This window comes from Metopolophium dirhodum, chromosome 9 (assembly GCF_019925205.1).
Source record: "Metopolophium dirhodum isolate CAU chromosome 9, ASM1992520v1, whole genome shotgun sequence".
Classification (NCBI taxonomy): Eukaryota; Metazoa; Arthropoda; class Insecta; order Hemiptera; family Aphididae; genus Metopolophium; species Metopolophium dirhodum.
The window spans coordinates 30,303,084-30,317,973 of NC_083568.1; the positions used below are offsets into that span (position 1 = coordinate 30,303,084).

At 33.6% G+C, this 14,890-nt stretch overlaps 1 protein-coding gene, 1 long non-coding RNA gene and 1 pseudogene across 2 annotated transcripts; 1 reads left to right on the forward strand and 2 right to left on the reverse strand.

Moving 5' to 3' along the window:
- Nucleotides 1-2,180: 2,180 nt before the first annotated feature.
- LOC132952381 (uncharacterized) lies at nt 2,181-2,999 on the reverse strand (annotated as a pseudogene).
- A 4,387-nt stretch (nt 3,000-7,386) lies between these two features.
- LOC132952998 (uncharacterized) lies at nt 7,387-8,975 on the forward strand. Its single transcript, XR_009665544.1, has 4 exons — nt 7,387-7,869; nt 7,943-8,096; nt 8,166-8,346; nt 8,405-8,975. It is a non-coding gene; the product is annotated as an uncharacterized LOC132952998 (long non-coding RNA).
- A 1,902-nt stretch (nt 8,976-10,877) lies between these two features.
- On the reverse strand, nt 10,878-12,300 carry LOC132952919 (uncharacterized). Its single transcript, XM_061025430.1, has one exon. It carries the CDS (start codon nt 11,964-11,966, stop codon nt 11,421-11,423), a length of 546 nt encoding a protein of 181 aa, XP_060881413.1. The 5' UTR covers nt 11,967-12,300; the 3' UTR covers nt 10,878-11,420.
- Between the last annotated feature and the right edge of the window lie 2,590 nt (nt 12,301-14,890).

The following is a 14,890-nucleotide window of genomic DNA, read 5'->3' on the forward strand; positions in this document are numbered from 1 at the left end:
GTTTGTTTATTTGAAGGGGAGGATACCGTTGGTTGGTGAACACGTATGTGTAGTTTTTTGGCAGATTTTCAAGTGGGCACCCGTAGGTATCTGCCATGCCCGGGTGGGGGATGGCGGCACTCGTTCTCCGGACACCGTGACTTGTCCGAAGAAAAATGCCGCCCATGGCCGAGGAATATAATATTATTATTGTCCTTGTTCGGTTATTGTTTGGATTTTTTTTCATTCCGTTCGGTTCTACCTACAAACGTACAATAATTCGATAAATATCGAACGCAATCGTAAATACTAATATATTATAATGGTTACGTATCGGCTATTACGATATAGTTAAAAAAAAAATTGAAACGTTCCGAGGGGTTTCATGAGCTGAAAACGTAAAAATATATTGAACGAGTAGATATTTTTGTTTCCTAATCGTTTTAATGTGCTTTAAAACATATGCTATTTTTAAACACGCTCGTACATTTTACAAGCACTTCGCGAATACAACATATTATATTTTATCGATCGAATTCAGTATTTATAATGTTGTAACTAAATTTATTACCTACCATAGGTTAGGACAAAAACAAATTCAAGTAAATTACATTTTTATTTATTTATTCTACTTTAATAATACCATGTGAGTTCAGAGAATAATTCATTTAGAAGGGAGGTAATGCGAAACTATTGAAAGTGCATGGCCACTCCACCACTCCAGCCTCCTTAGTTGAGCTTATGTCCATGATTTATATATCCGTTATTCATTATCGTATTAATTCTAAAACTTATAACTTATTAGGTAGGTATAACATTAATATCGTATACATAGGTACACAACTATATGATAGGTATCCGGCTATAATTGAATAAACAACTTTACCGTTTTAAATGCTAAAAACGAAATAATATATTAAATATAATGCCACAATGTTATAAATAATATCTTGGACCATAGTAACGAGATTTGTTTATTTAAATTTAAGTTTTTGAAATTAATTACGCACACTAACCACAGGCGTCCGATCAAACCCATACCGGACGAACTTATAGAGAGAAACGCTGGTTGAGTTGGATAGAATCATCGGGGAATGTCCAGGAATTGGAGTGGCGCCAGACTGGAATGGCGCCTATACAATAACGAGACATACTGCACCGAGGACAGAGAGAGGACTAGCGGCGGGCTGTCGGACCTGGACGCCACGAGGTCGATCCCGAGTGGACGCGGTCGGCCTCCTCTGCGGTGACCGGGCCACGTTCTCGTTGGGCAGCGACGACGGCTTAGGATTGGTGAACTACAACGTAATATGCGGCCGAACGAGGAGGATGCGAGCTCGACGGCGGAGATGGATAAGAAAAAAACTATGGCGTGCAGCGGCGGCCCTTGCAGCAGCCGAAGAAGAGGATCGGGATCGGCGAGGACGAGTTTGGAGATCAGCTGCCGCCAGAGGACCACCGAAGGCATAATGTCGTGGAAATGCTGCCCGCGTCCGGGAAACCGGCCCGCCCGTGAGCGAGGACGGTGTTCGTTCTGCTGTGGTCGGGGCGGGCAAGCGGCCGGGTGAACGGGACTAGAAAGCCTGCTGCAGATGTCGAGGTGCGCGTGCCAGAGTTGCAGGTGTCGGGACCGGGAGATGGTGACAATAGAGTCGAAGTTGAGGAGGAACAAACGGAGTGACGGTGAAACTGAACGGGGTAAGAAGAGACGTGGCAGTTCCGAGAGAAATGACTACATAACATTTATGCATCACTGCAAAACCCGGCACTTATAGATCAGTCAAAATCTAACCAAAATCCAAATCAAATATTACCTATACTACCAATTACCAAACGGACAACATGACAACACATTACATTATAACGTAAGTTATAAGCTTACAGTATTTATGAACTAAAAGTGTTACGACTTGTTATATAGTATACTATATAGCAATGTGTCGAAAAATCGTCAAAATTGTTAATAATTATCGTAAAATTACAATTTCAGCACACCTACGATTGACCGGCGAGCTTCCAAATGAAATGCTCGCCGGAATTCTTAAAGCCATATCACACTGCTCGGAACTGCCATCGTCATCAAACCATCTTACCCTCTTATCAGTTTCACCGTCACCTTCGAAAATTCCTCCTCCTCCTCTAGTCACCATCTCCGGGTCCGGCACGCACGGGCCGCACCTCGATCTGCAGCTGGAAGCTTTCTAGTCCAAACCGCCCGGCCGACCGCCCGCCGGACCCCAGAACGAACACTCGGGCCGGTTTCGCGGACGCGGGCAGCATTTCCGTGGTGGTGGTCCTCCGGCAAAGGCTGATTTAAAGACTCGTCCTCTGCTTGGTCCCGTGCAGGCTGCTGCCGCCGCTGCATGCCATAGAAATCGCCGTCGAGCACCAGAGCATCCTCCTCTCCAGAAAACTGCCGGCTAGGTTCGGCCGCTTGTTGTAGTGCACCTCACGCCGTCGTCGCGGCCTGACGAGAACCCCCCCGCGGGGGTGGCTCGGTGGCCGCCAGGCGTCCTGGTCCGACAGTCCGCCGAAAAATGTCCTCTCGTCGTCCTCAGTGCAGTATGTCCATAATCCGGACATTCCCTGATATCCAAAACCAGCGTTTCTACTCGACGGTAATCGACCGATTGAACATAAACAATAATAACAAGAGTGTAAATCAGGAATTGGCGAAATACTTTTAAAATTTGTCTTAAAATACAAAATACATTTGATTTTAATGAGTAAAAAAATTATTGTCAAATACAGAAGACTATAATATTATGTAGATATACACTTGAAAGAAAAACTTACATACCTAATTAAATAAAAATAAATTGTAAATTATTTAAGAATAAATTGATGGTTGTTTTACAAAAGCCTAATTGTTTTGATTTTTTCCGAATGCATTTACTCATTGTGAGGTATTATTACAGACTGTCACAGCCGCGAGCCGTTATTTTTATTTTTGAGTACGTATGCGGTATACGTAAATACGTTAGATTTTATTTTATACAATTATCAAAATGTTCAGTATATTCAAATTAAAAAAATCAAGTGCTAAGAACGAAGATGACCTAAAAAAATTATAGTTTATATTAAATTTAGATAGATCCATCCCCCCATGAATTTTTTTTCAATACTTATAAAGTTATAACAATTTATAATTAAGTATATTCTGTAATGCATTAAATTTTGTCATATTTTTTTTTCTAAAAACAAATGAGCAACTATTGTAAATTTCGACAGAATGTCAGAATATGTTTATACGTGATCATATGACATGACTATATTATCATCTAGACTCATATTTAGGAACTAGGATATTATTATTATTAATATTTAATTGTTTACACGAAATATAATATGGGAATTATCCCGCTCGCAGATCGAAAATTCTCAATAACAACCAGCTCCACACTTTCCCAGAACATTGGCCCATACGGCCGATGGTGCGATTTGTGGGTATATTTTACAATATTACGTAACTCCCAGCCCCAGCTCATTAGTTGGTTGAAAACTTGAAACATTGATTGCTTATTATTTGTCATTACTCATAAATCATAATATTTAGTCATTACCGTGATTTGTCTTTACTCTTTCGTACTCTTGTTTTCCACTGTGTGTCTGTCTATAGTGTACTAAAGTGTATTACTATTATACGGTCGGTGTCTCTTGTAATATTGACTATTTTGTCTATTTTTCATTTTCACAATTATCACTGAAAAAAAAAATGTTCGTAATATGAATAAACGCCATTTATTGATCATTTTTATTGACACAACGAATTTTTTTATTATTTCAACAATATATTGTTTATTGATTAACAATAATTGTGGTTAATATTATAAACTTGTGTTTGTGGACACGATTAATTTTTGCTCATAAGTTGTACACAATATATTTATTAAAATAATAATTGATTATATTAAAACAATAAATAAATGGTTTATTACTTCAATAAATGAAATAGTTATACCAACGAATTTATTGTCCTATTAATTAACGGTATTAATACTTTGTAAAAGCATATTTTTTAATCCAATGTCCATGTTCATTGAATTGAATAATATGTTATTTATAGACGTATTGTTATGTCAAAAAACGACAAAAAGCCAAGGTAAGATATACAAACATATTACATATCATAAATAATTTTTATAATATTCTAAACGGATTTTGCCCATTTATAATACTGAATAATATATTATGTACAGAATCAGTGGATTTTTGTTTTTGAAAATATTGTACATTTTGAAAAAAATAAGAATGAAAATAGTAGGTATTTTCGGGTATAATATTATACAAGCTGATAGAATTCAATTATTTCCAGGAAAAGTTCGTATTGGGAAATAATTACGGTTGGGGGGTCCCTTTCGTATGGACGCGTATCAGTGGCGGATCCAGGGGGGGGAGGGGCAAAGGGGGCATTTGCCCCCCCCCCCCCCCAAACGCCCTGTAGTTGCCCTATCTTTTATATCGTAGATATTAATACTTCTAGAGTTACAGTATTCAATAATATTTCCATACGAGAGTTTTATTGTAAACATGGAAAAATTACAATCCTGATAATTTCTCGCCAGTCTAATAATAGCACATAAGTTATTAGGTTTCCTTATCATAGTTCTGGTGAATATTGACAGTCGACACAGACGTTCAATAGATACGATAAAATCAATTACGTAATAACATAGACAACGTCCTAACGGCTGGCTAATGTGTTATTACTTATTACTTATCGTACGTTTTCGACAGTCAAGTTCGACGTGTCGACGTTTCGTGTGCGCTAATTAGAAATAATTAAATAAATAATAAAATTCAGGATGGACAAAAAATCAGTATCTTTCAAGGAAAAATTAAAGAAATTTAGGTTTTCTGAAGTTGAACAAGTACAATTCTCTTGAATCTGATCAGCAGGTAAGCCGATAGTTTTTATAGTACCTACCTATAATATGTAGGTAGACAGGTAGTAGGTACCTATAATAGACTATATTGCTATAATATATTAATATTATAATATTATTGTATTACACTATTACAAATTTATTTTAATACTTACAATAATAATGAATATTGAATAATATAAGTTAATAGTAGGTAATATTGTAAGAATGTAATATAGATACCTACTATAATTAATATTAACTATTTAGTTATTTCATTACATAGGTAATAGTATTTAAGTATTTTGTTGTTTAGAATGAAAATGTAAACAAAAGACAAAGAGAATTGAGTTTTGATTCATCCTCTAGTTTATAATATACCAAAAACAATGAAATGCAAAAAAAAATAAATCTGAAGAATGATGAAAGTTATAGTATGATAATTGATGACAGCTTAGATATTGGAAAATTTATTAATACTTCAATTCCTATTGATGACTTCACAAAATGTGCATTGCTTGAAAAACACAGGGTTCCTCCACCCCCCCCCCCCCCCAAATTAAGCCCTGGATCCGCACACTGACGCGTATATCATATTATTATGTTTGAGTTTCGTACTTACACATGCAATTCAGTGCAATACACATTGCTTACCAAAGTATACGGCTGACGACGGCACTGGATAAACCGTTTATCCCGTTGCTATCGCGCGTATACGTACATAATATTATTTTTTTTTTTTTTTTTTATTTGAATTAAGCCTCGGCAACAATGGTCATTGGGCAACAATGAGTTTAACTCTAAATTATTTACATATTAAATACCATTGATAAGGTTGGACTTAGTAATAAAGGTGATTATGAGTCTTATGTTGTCTGGGTGGAGGGCTTCTGATGTTTGAGATGCCTGCTTCCCGTCCATGTACATAATATTATGAAACGCCGCATAATATGCGCGTCAATGCGAAAGACTACTATAAATAATTCTACAATTTTTATTATTTTAATATTTATTTATTCAAATACAAGACAAATTATTCAACAATATGAGAATATTGATTGAGGCGCATAGTGCCAAAACAGCAGATAAACCCACAAATCCATTATTCTTAGAAAATGCCTACAATAGTCTTTGCATTTTTTTTTCAGATTTTTCTGTCTTTCAACAATTTTTGTAATAAAATAATATTAAGTAGCTATAATACAACTTGAATAAGATCTTTTTTCAAGGATTTTATTTTATTTTTTTAATGTTATAGTTAGTTTTTTTTAACTTGGGTTGATTAGGCTATAGAAATGGAATTAATAACAAAATAATATACTTATTTAATCCGTTCTGGCGCTATTGCGCCTCGACTATATACATACAATGATTAAACTAATATATAATAATATATTTTTTTTAGCTGCCACTAAACATACATCGGTTCTTACTCTTATTACTTACCTATCTGTATAAAATAGAAAAAAATGTTATGCTTCATTTGTAAGTCTTCTCACAACGATCTTGAAAAACTTATTTTACATTTTAAACACGCACATCATTTTTGAATAGTAAATCTCCTGTTAGATGCGATGATTGTGGTCAAATGGTCCATATGGTCCAGATTTAAAAGACACGTACAACGGCAACACTTAATGAATCAAACAATGACAGTGTTAATTTGCACGATTCTATGAATAAAACTAGTTCTTTATCTGTGGATGGTAATATTCCTACATCAACAACTACCTTTAACGTATCTAATGAGTTCGTGTCCAATAATGCATAATATGCTGATATGACTCCCATAAATGAAACAATAGATAATACTGCACACGAAAAATTCGATTTCGATAAACATTTAAAAACAGACGTTAACATGGCGTTAACATTTTATCTTTTTCTCCACAATAACGACAATTTTACTAGAAAAGATGTGTTAGAAGTTCAAGAACATGTAAACCAATATGTGGTTAAGCCATTATAAGATACAGCGTCATGAATTTAGCGAAATCCGGTTTTCAATTACGAAAGGCCCTCTTTAACGACTTTTCTATTTTAGTTTCAAATTTACGTAATCCTTTTAAACTATTTGACTCCGATTATAAACTCTATAATTTCTTAAAAAATGAAGGTTATGTAACTAATTTTAAAGAGGTAACAATCAATGACCAATTAGTACCAGCTCATCGAGCTGGAATACTAGAAAACAAACAAATAATAACCAGAGGTATTTTAATGCCATTAAAATTCCGATTTAAAGCATTTTTTGAAAGAAATCGATTGATCAAACCTACTATTAATTATATGAAATATTTGGAACAAAATAATGTTGAGCCAACTAATTTTGTACAAGGTGAACTGTGGAGAGAAAAAATAAAATTATACCCGGGAAAAAATGTAATACCTACCTTATATTCTATACGTGGATGATTTCGAAATAAACAACCCGCTTGGGTCTAATTCTTTAAAACATTCCATCTGCAACTTATACTACTCTTTTCTAAAAGTATCATATTATTAATAGAATAATTAGTAACTTTTTTATGTTTTACAGTTCAAAACGTTTTTGTCGATGTCTTGAAAATTGTCAAACGTCACCAAATTGAACGTTTACTCAAAGGTTTCGATCTAGGGATGCAGTTTATATTCAAAGATAAATTGGAAAAATGGCGAGAATCTATTGGAATTCCACTGAGTCCAGTTTATCAAGATTTCTGAAGCACATCATCCAGTTCTGTTTCTTCTACTCATGGATCAAACACTAAGACACCTACAAGATTTATGCCATACCAGAGATCTATATCTAGTCCTGATAATTCATGTATCGGGATAATGCTCGCTGATATTCTTAATGAAAATTCAAGAGGAAAGGGCCTTGTCGATTATTATAATAAGTTTTTAAGTTTCCATGAAGATCAACGATCAGTTCTTATTTCTTTAATAGCTCATTCTTATGAAGAGAAAGGTGTGAAGATGTCTCTAGCTGCCAGTTACCAACTAGAAAAACAAATTTTTTGAAAGGTTTCCATCTGAAAAAATGGTAATATACAATTATTATTATTATTTATATTAATCATCATTATACTCTAAAATACTGGCATTTTATTTTGTAGGAATATTACAGAACTGCAAAGAGAGGCAACCTCTATAACAAATTTTATAATCTTACTACATCATTTAAAGTAGTATCAGGACCTCTAGGAAATTCTGTAGAAAAAAAATCTTCTATTAATTCAGATAAAATCAGCAGACATTTAAAAAATGTTGGTAAGATATCCTAATTTATTGGCTATACTTATATAGACTCTAGCATAAATCAATAATATTATTTTTCAGAGCCAGAAAATGATGCCGAGAGTTGTATTAAAGCACTTAAGTTTGATAATTTAAGTTCATTTGAATTTGATTACACATGGAAGGCCTGTTGTAATTCAAGAATTCAATATATTAAAAGTAATACCACTAAAGACGTATGGAAAAATGACCATTTTACAAACAACCAAGTGGTTATCGACTGGTATAAGTTTTTTTTTTAACACTAAAGTTTTTTAATTTAATTAAGTTTACTTTTTTAGATTGACATGGACTTTAAGATATAATTTAGTCCACATGATACACTTCTTGAAAAATGGGAAGCATGTTTTAATAGCATCATATCTTTTCTATCTAAAGAAAACCATATCAAGGACAGAAATGTAAAAAAAATCATTGAGACATTATTGACTGATGTTGGCATATCAGAGAGTAAGCTAAAATTATCTTTTTTTTTTTAAATATTTGCATTTCAAAACTGCAGGGCTTAAATTCTTAATGTTATTGAATTTTTACATGTTATTTTAATTTTTCGGTTTTTGTTAAACGGTATAATTCAAAAATAAATAGGGAATTCATTTTTTTTACATACCTACCAAGTACCAATACTAACATAACTACCTAAATATAAAGCATACATTTTAATATTCTATACATACCACCACCGATAAAGTTCATGATTGGATCCATTATCATTCTGTATTAGGTTATTGTAATACATAAGGACAACATATTTAAAAAGTCACTAAAAAAGTTGTATTTCTTCAATAACTTTACTTCAGGCTTAAGAAGTTGTAAACTGTTACCAAGTTAGAAAGCTACTAATCAATTATTGCTCAGAATTAATTAAAAAATGTATACAATCAAAATTACTTGAACGTAACAATTTATTGTTAATTTTTTCTTGAAAATAAATTTAGATTTTTGGTATATTTTAACACTATGATCTGATTATTATTGAATACATCATAATATAATAATAATATTATAACATATATTGATAGTTAGTAAATTTAAGTATGTAATAAAATTAAAGTGTAATATTATTTAATAATTCAATGCCAAAAAGGGGTTCTATAAAAACTCGTTTAAGTATCTACCTACCTATTAAAGGGAAAATATACATAAATTAATAATGATAGGTAAAGATATTTTATTTTTTAAACTAACGTTTTTAAAATAAATTATTTTTGTTTTGCATGTCAACTTTCAAGACTGTAGGTATATTAGCTATAATAAGTATTTAAAATGTTGTGACTAATAATTACTAACCTTTACAATGCTATCTTTTTGATTTACAATTCCCTGAGGAATCGATTATGTTCTACACATTTTTAGAATGTTTTTTTTATAATTTTAAAAGCACAAAAAGTTACTCGAAAGTTCATATTTCTTTAGAATATTTACAAATGAATTCTCATTAATTTTAATCGTACATTTACGTATCTTTATGATTATACATTTTTTTAAATTTAAATTTGATAAACAACAAATTTAATGAAATTTAACTAACTATTTTTATTTTATTAATATTATACTGTTTTAACTACCTACCTTTTCTGCTCCATGGTTTATCACAAATAATAATCTCCACAAAGATCTAAATATTCCATCGCTCTCTCAATTAACAAAGTCTCACTACGTCTCCTTTCATTCCAAGTTAATTCAACACTAAAATCCATTAATAAAACGCATATCTTCTCTAACAATCCCTGATAACCCCCAGAGACGTTTAAAACGCTCCTGGCCTCGAGACCTTCTAATTTAATCTGTCAGGTGGCACTATTGAGTGCCCTCCTCCATCTGTTATTCTCGATATGTAAATACTATATCTTAATTACTTATTGTACTAAATTGTTGTATAGATTGTAATTATATTTTAAATAAAAAAAAAAAAAAATAAATAAAAAAAGCTTTTAAACTAAAGAATAGTAAGTTTGTTATTACTTATTACTAATTAGAAATTTGTAACATTAACATGTATTATTATTATTATTAAAATTATCCTGTAACTATGCTCTGTATTCTTAACTTGGCTTAGTTTGTCAACATTTATTTATGTAATTAAGAATAACAATATTATGTAATAACTTTTTTTTAATTATTTACTATTGAGTGATTTATATATACATTATACCCATATGGTATTTATCATTATATTATATACTAGGTATATATTGTTTTATTATAATTATTATATATATTTTTCTTTAAGTTTTTGAAGTAAAAAATGTTACGTTTGTTATTATCAATTTGTAATATATAAACATATAGGTATAACTCAATTTATTTTAAAGTGAAATGTATTATGTAATATAAATATATATTTTGTATGATCAATGTTTTGAATTTATTAATGAAATAAATATAATTTTTATATATAAATAAATTGCATTTATTAATTCAACAGAACATAATATACACTGAGTCGATAACAACTATTTATTGATGGAATAATCTGTATAACTAAATCAACAGAACATATACATTGAGTCAATAATAACTATTTATTGATAGAATTATCTGTATAACTGAATCAAGAATCCATACACATGAAATAAATAAGAAGACTTCACCAATATAATAAAATGTATTGTTAATATAATAAACTTAATACATATTATCATTGATTATAAATACTAGAGAGCATCGGCGGACCGCAACGTTGCGATCCCAATGCTCTCCGTGGTTTTCGTCCGGTGGAAATGCCGACATTGCCGCGTCTGCGTCCTCCGTTGCCGAGCAGAGCAGACGAAAACCAGAAAGATTCGGCGGACTCTCCGCAGTTTTCGTCCCGGCGCGCGCACCGCCGGACCCTGAAACCTCGGAACGGTTTCTGTGGGTCCGCCCGCGATGCTGACGTCCTAGCTCAAATATATGGCTCGCCGTAGCTCGCCCGTCGTGTTCGGCGGTCTGCGCCGCCGCCGCCGCCGCCGCCGCCGCCACTGCCGCCGCTGCCGTTACGAGTCTCGTCTCCGTGCACGCGCCGCAATCGCCGCCGCATCACAGCTAGCCGCCGCCGCCGCAACCGCCGTCCGCCGAGTCCGGGCGCTCGCCGGATCCGCCGTCCGATGATCTCGAGTGTCGAAAACCGCGTGCGAGCTCGCGACTCCATCGACCGCCGCCCGTCTTTCCGCGGAACCGACCTGCGAAGAACGTGTAGATGGCGACTCACCGCCCCGGGACACAATGTGCTCTTTCGCGTACCACTCCCCCGTCTAGCCGCCGTCTCGTCTGGCGCTCCTCGGCCGTGGTGTGGGAACGGGATTCTGCTGGCCGTTATTCCCATCTGCGGCCGCAGCAACACAACAGGCGTCCGGCCCGTTTTACGCCTACCCACGCCCTGGACACGTATCTGCACAACGTCCGTCCACGGCGCGGATGTGCGCCTGTCTGTCGCTCGGCCACCGGAACAATAGACTCTTCGCAGTCCAGACATCCGGTTTGCCCACTCTTCGCCGACTTTCTGCCGTCGGCCTCGGCCGGCCGCTGCTCGGCGCAATCCGCCTGCTGTTCTTCTGCGCTTTCCGCGCGGTCGTCGGTGTCCGAAAGTGCAGCCCGTCCATGCGATGGTTCGGACTGTCCGCTGCAAGGCTGCACTTCCGGGACCTGTTCGACTTGGCCGATGACGACCGCGCTCACCACCGAAACGACGTAGTCGCTTAAGTCAGCTCCGGAGAACTCCTCCTCGCCGTCGTCCAAGACTTCGGTTTCGGGTTCTTTCGAGTAAAGGAGTTCGGTTTTTGCTAACAGAGCTGCTACTACGTCCATTGCAGACACGTTAAAATAGGCCTCGAGGACCTCGTCGTCGTAAACGCGTTGCATGATGGTTTTGATAAATGCGCTACTCGAAGATGTAAAATGTTGTGGACGCGAAACTAGAAAATCGTCGTAGGCTGTCGTCGAAAAAAACAAATATTTCCCAGACGACGGCGGTGCCGAGTTGTTATTATTCTGGCCAGCCGCGAGTACGCGCACGATATTGTGTTCGGATCGGTCGCGGCGTTAAGATTTCGTGCCTTTTTAATTTTTTTCAAATCCGTTATTTTTGTAAAACAATATATTATATTATAATATTTTAACGAGTAATCGTGTTTTGGTTTGTATTTGGTGTATACTGCAGCGCTCGTCGATGCATGATGTACCTACAATAATCTACATGTACTGTTAGGGAAGTCTTTTAGGTTCTGAACGGAGCGATGAATGACGTATTGATCTTGCAACGATGTGTGTGGTTTTTTATTTTTTGCCTACACGTTTTATATATAATATAATATATATAATGCTTCGATCTCAGACTTTAACGGTTATTTCTGATGGCAAACCGAATTTAGTTGGTTCATAAATATTGGAAATTCTATGTCTTTGCTCTGTTTTTTCGAACATTATATTATTACCAACTATCATTTATCTATATACTATTTGCAACTATAGAACTTGGAAGTTGGAATATAGTTCAATCATTTCGTGTGATATTAATCATTCATATTTGATAATCGTATCACCAGAGGAAATGGATTTTAGGTTTCCCAATTATTTTTATATCTTATTTTTATTTTTATGTTTTTTTGAGCCACGTTAACTGCCATAAGTAAAATATTATTATATGCAAACGACCAAAGCAATATACCAATAATACCATAATAATTACATACCTATAATATATTATAATATAAGACCTAGTCAACGGTAAATAATTGTATAGGTACAATATGATGACTGCATACGATTGGTGTGGAGCTATAGCATACTATTTTTAATCACGAGTGCGACACGAGCGGACTGAAATATGAGGCAACTATTTCGGTTTTAGTAAAATCATCGTTGTACGAAATAATATTATTATTATAATAAATTTAACAAGTGGTCCGAAAGTGGCATGCATGCAATCTGCGTTGTATAAATGTTAAAAAAAAAGGTAAATATAAAACATTGATAAATATTCGTATATTTACGCCAAACAATTTTTTTAAAGTATGATATCCTAGTCAGTGGCGCCCAAGATATATTTTTCAGGTGTAGCAAGAAATAATTTTACCCACCCACCCACCCCCTTACAAACTCAAAATTTTATTATTTTTACATATTATCATATTTTAATTGACAATATTAGTAAATATTAAGGTATCAACCAATATAATCTGTGATTAATAATGAACATATTTCAAGTTAATTATTTTATGTTATTATACCTACCCACCCCTTATTTTCAATGTGTAGCGACCGCTACACCTAGTAATAGGGTTGGACGCCACTGTAGGATGATTTGTAAATGATAGATTAACAAAGTTCAAGTTTTAAGTACCTACTAACCAAAGTATAATATAAGTTGTAACATTTACTTCTGTGTAGGTATAGTCTTTGCAATTGTGCATAACATTTATAACATGACAAGTAGGTGCTAAGTAGGTAGATTATTATATGTTTACCCTCGTGTTTACCTAATACAATATTATTGATAATTGATCATTAGCTACCACAAGCGCTTATGATATATCTTAATGGCTTTAATAATAAGGATTTTTTACTTAGACTAGTTCTGCGTCATTTAGTCTAAGAAAATAAGTAGATATAGGTAATAATGATAAATTAAATATTATTTATAACAATTCATGTACATTTATTTTTACTTATTAGTTTGAATTTCAGAAAAAGATCATAAAAATTAATATTAAGTATATCTAATGGTTCAACACTGAAGTTTCCAACCAAAGAACTGGCCATGGCTACACAGCAATCAATATAATTGTATATTGGTTCTTAATAATTGGCCATTTGACGGTAGTATACATTAGTACTAAGGTCTAAGGTCTGAGAAAAAATCAAAAATGACTTGGCAAATAACTATAAGTTTATATTATATTATTATATTTCTCTGATTTACTTCTCGCTGATAAAAAATGTTCGAGTGACGAGTGTTACAAAGAAATTCATCAATTTTTAACTTTATATATATATATATGTGTACTTGTGTGTTATATTTTATAAGATTTAAATCGTATTTCCTTTGGGCTTCGAGTTAATTTTTATACGTGCTTATGACTTAGAAGTTAAAACTGTACGAGTAACGAAACAATTTATTTTCTTAGAAACTAGAAAGTTATGGTTGCTAACTACTACATGTTCCGTCTAGGAGTAATAAGGTCTATGCATCTGGGTGGCCCCCTTTTCGGCCAAAATGTACCCTTCCCTTTTCAGCCAGTGTCACTTTTCGGCCAAAACTTACCTTTTCCTTTTCGGCCAGCACCTACAGTTTTCTTTAAAATTTACAATTATAACAACTGAACATAACAATTTTTATATTTAATTAAATACGATTGTATCCAAAAAAGTGATTTTTTTAACATTATTACCTATACAACTGTAAAAATACTGAAAAAAATTAAAAATAAAACAATTGGCAATTAACTGTTATAACATATTATTATTACAATTGATTATATTATATATTTATATTAGTATTTATAATCAATGTTATTACTTACATCAATCGAATAAAAATTAATATAGTCATATAACACATATAGATAATACGAATAGGTATATATAATAATAAATATGATAGTAAAATATAACCAATTATGAACGAAATTAAACTTACATTGAAGAGTAAAGGTAATAAAAATAGAAACATTTTTTAAACAAAAATTAATTGTTAGTTTATTTTACTAAGTTAATAATATGTTAAACTATTTTATTGCCAATTGTTTTATTTTATTATTTTTTCACTCAATTGTAGGTAAGAATGT

Excerpts from the sequence above, each read along its gene's own strand:
- LOC132952919 (XM_061025430.1), bottom strand. The coding sequence starts at position 11,966 with ATGCAACGCGTTTACGACGACGAGGTCCTCGAGGCCTATTTTAACGTG.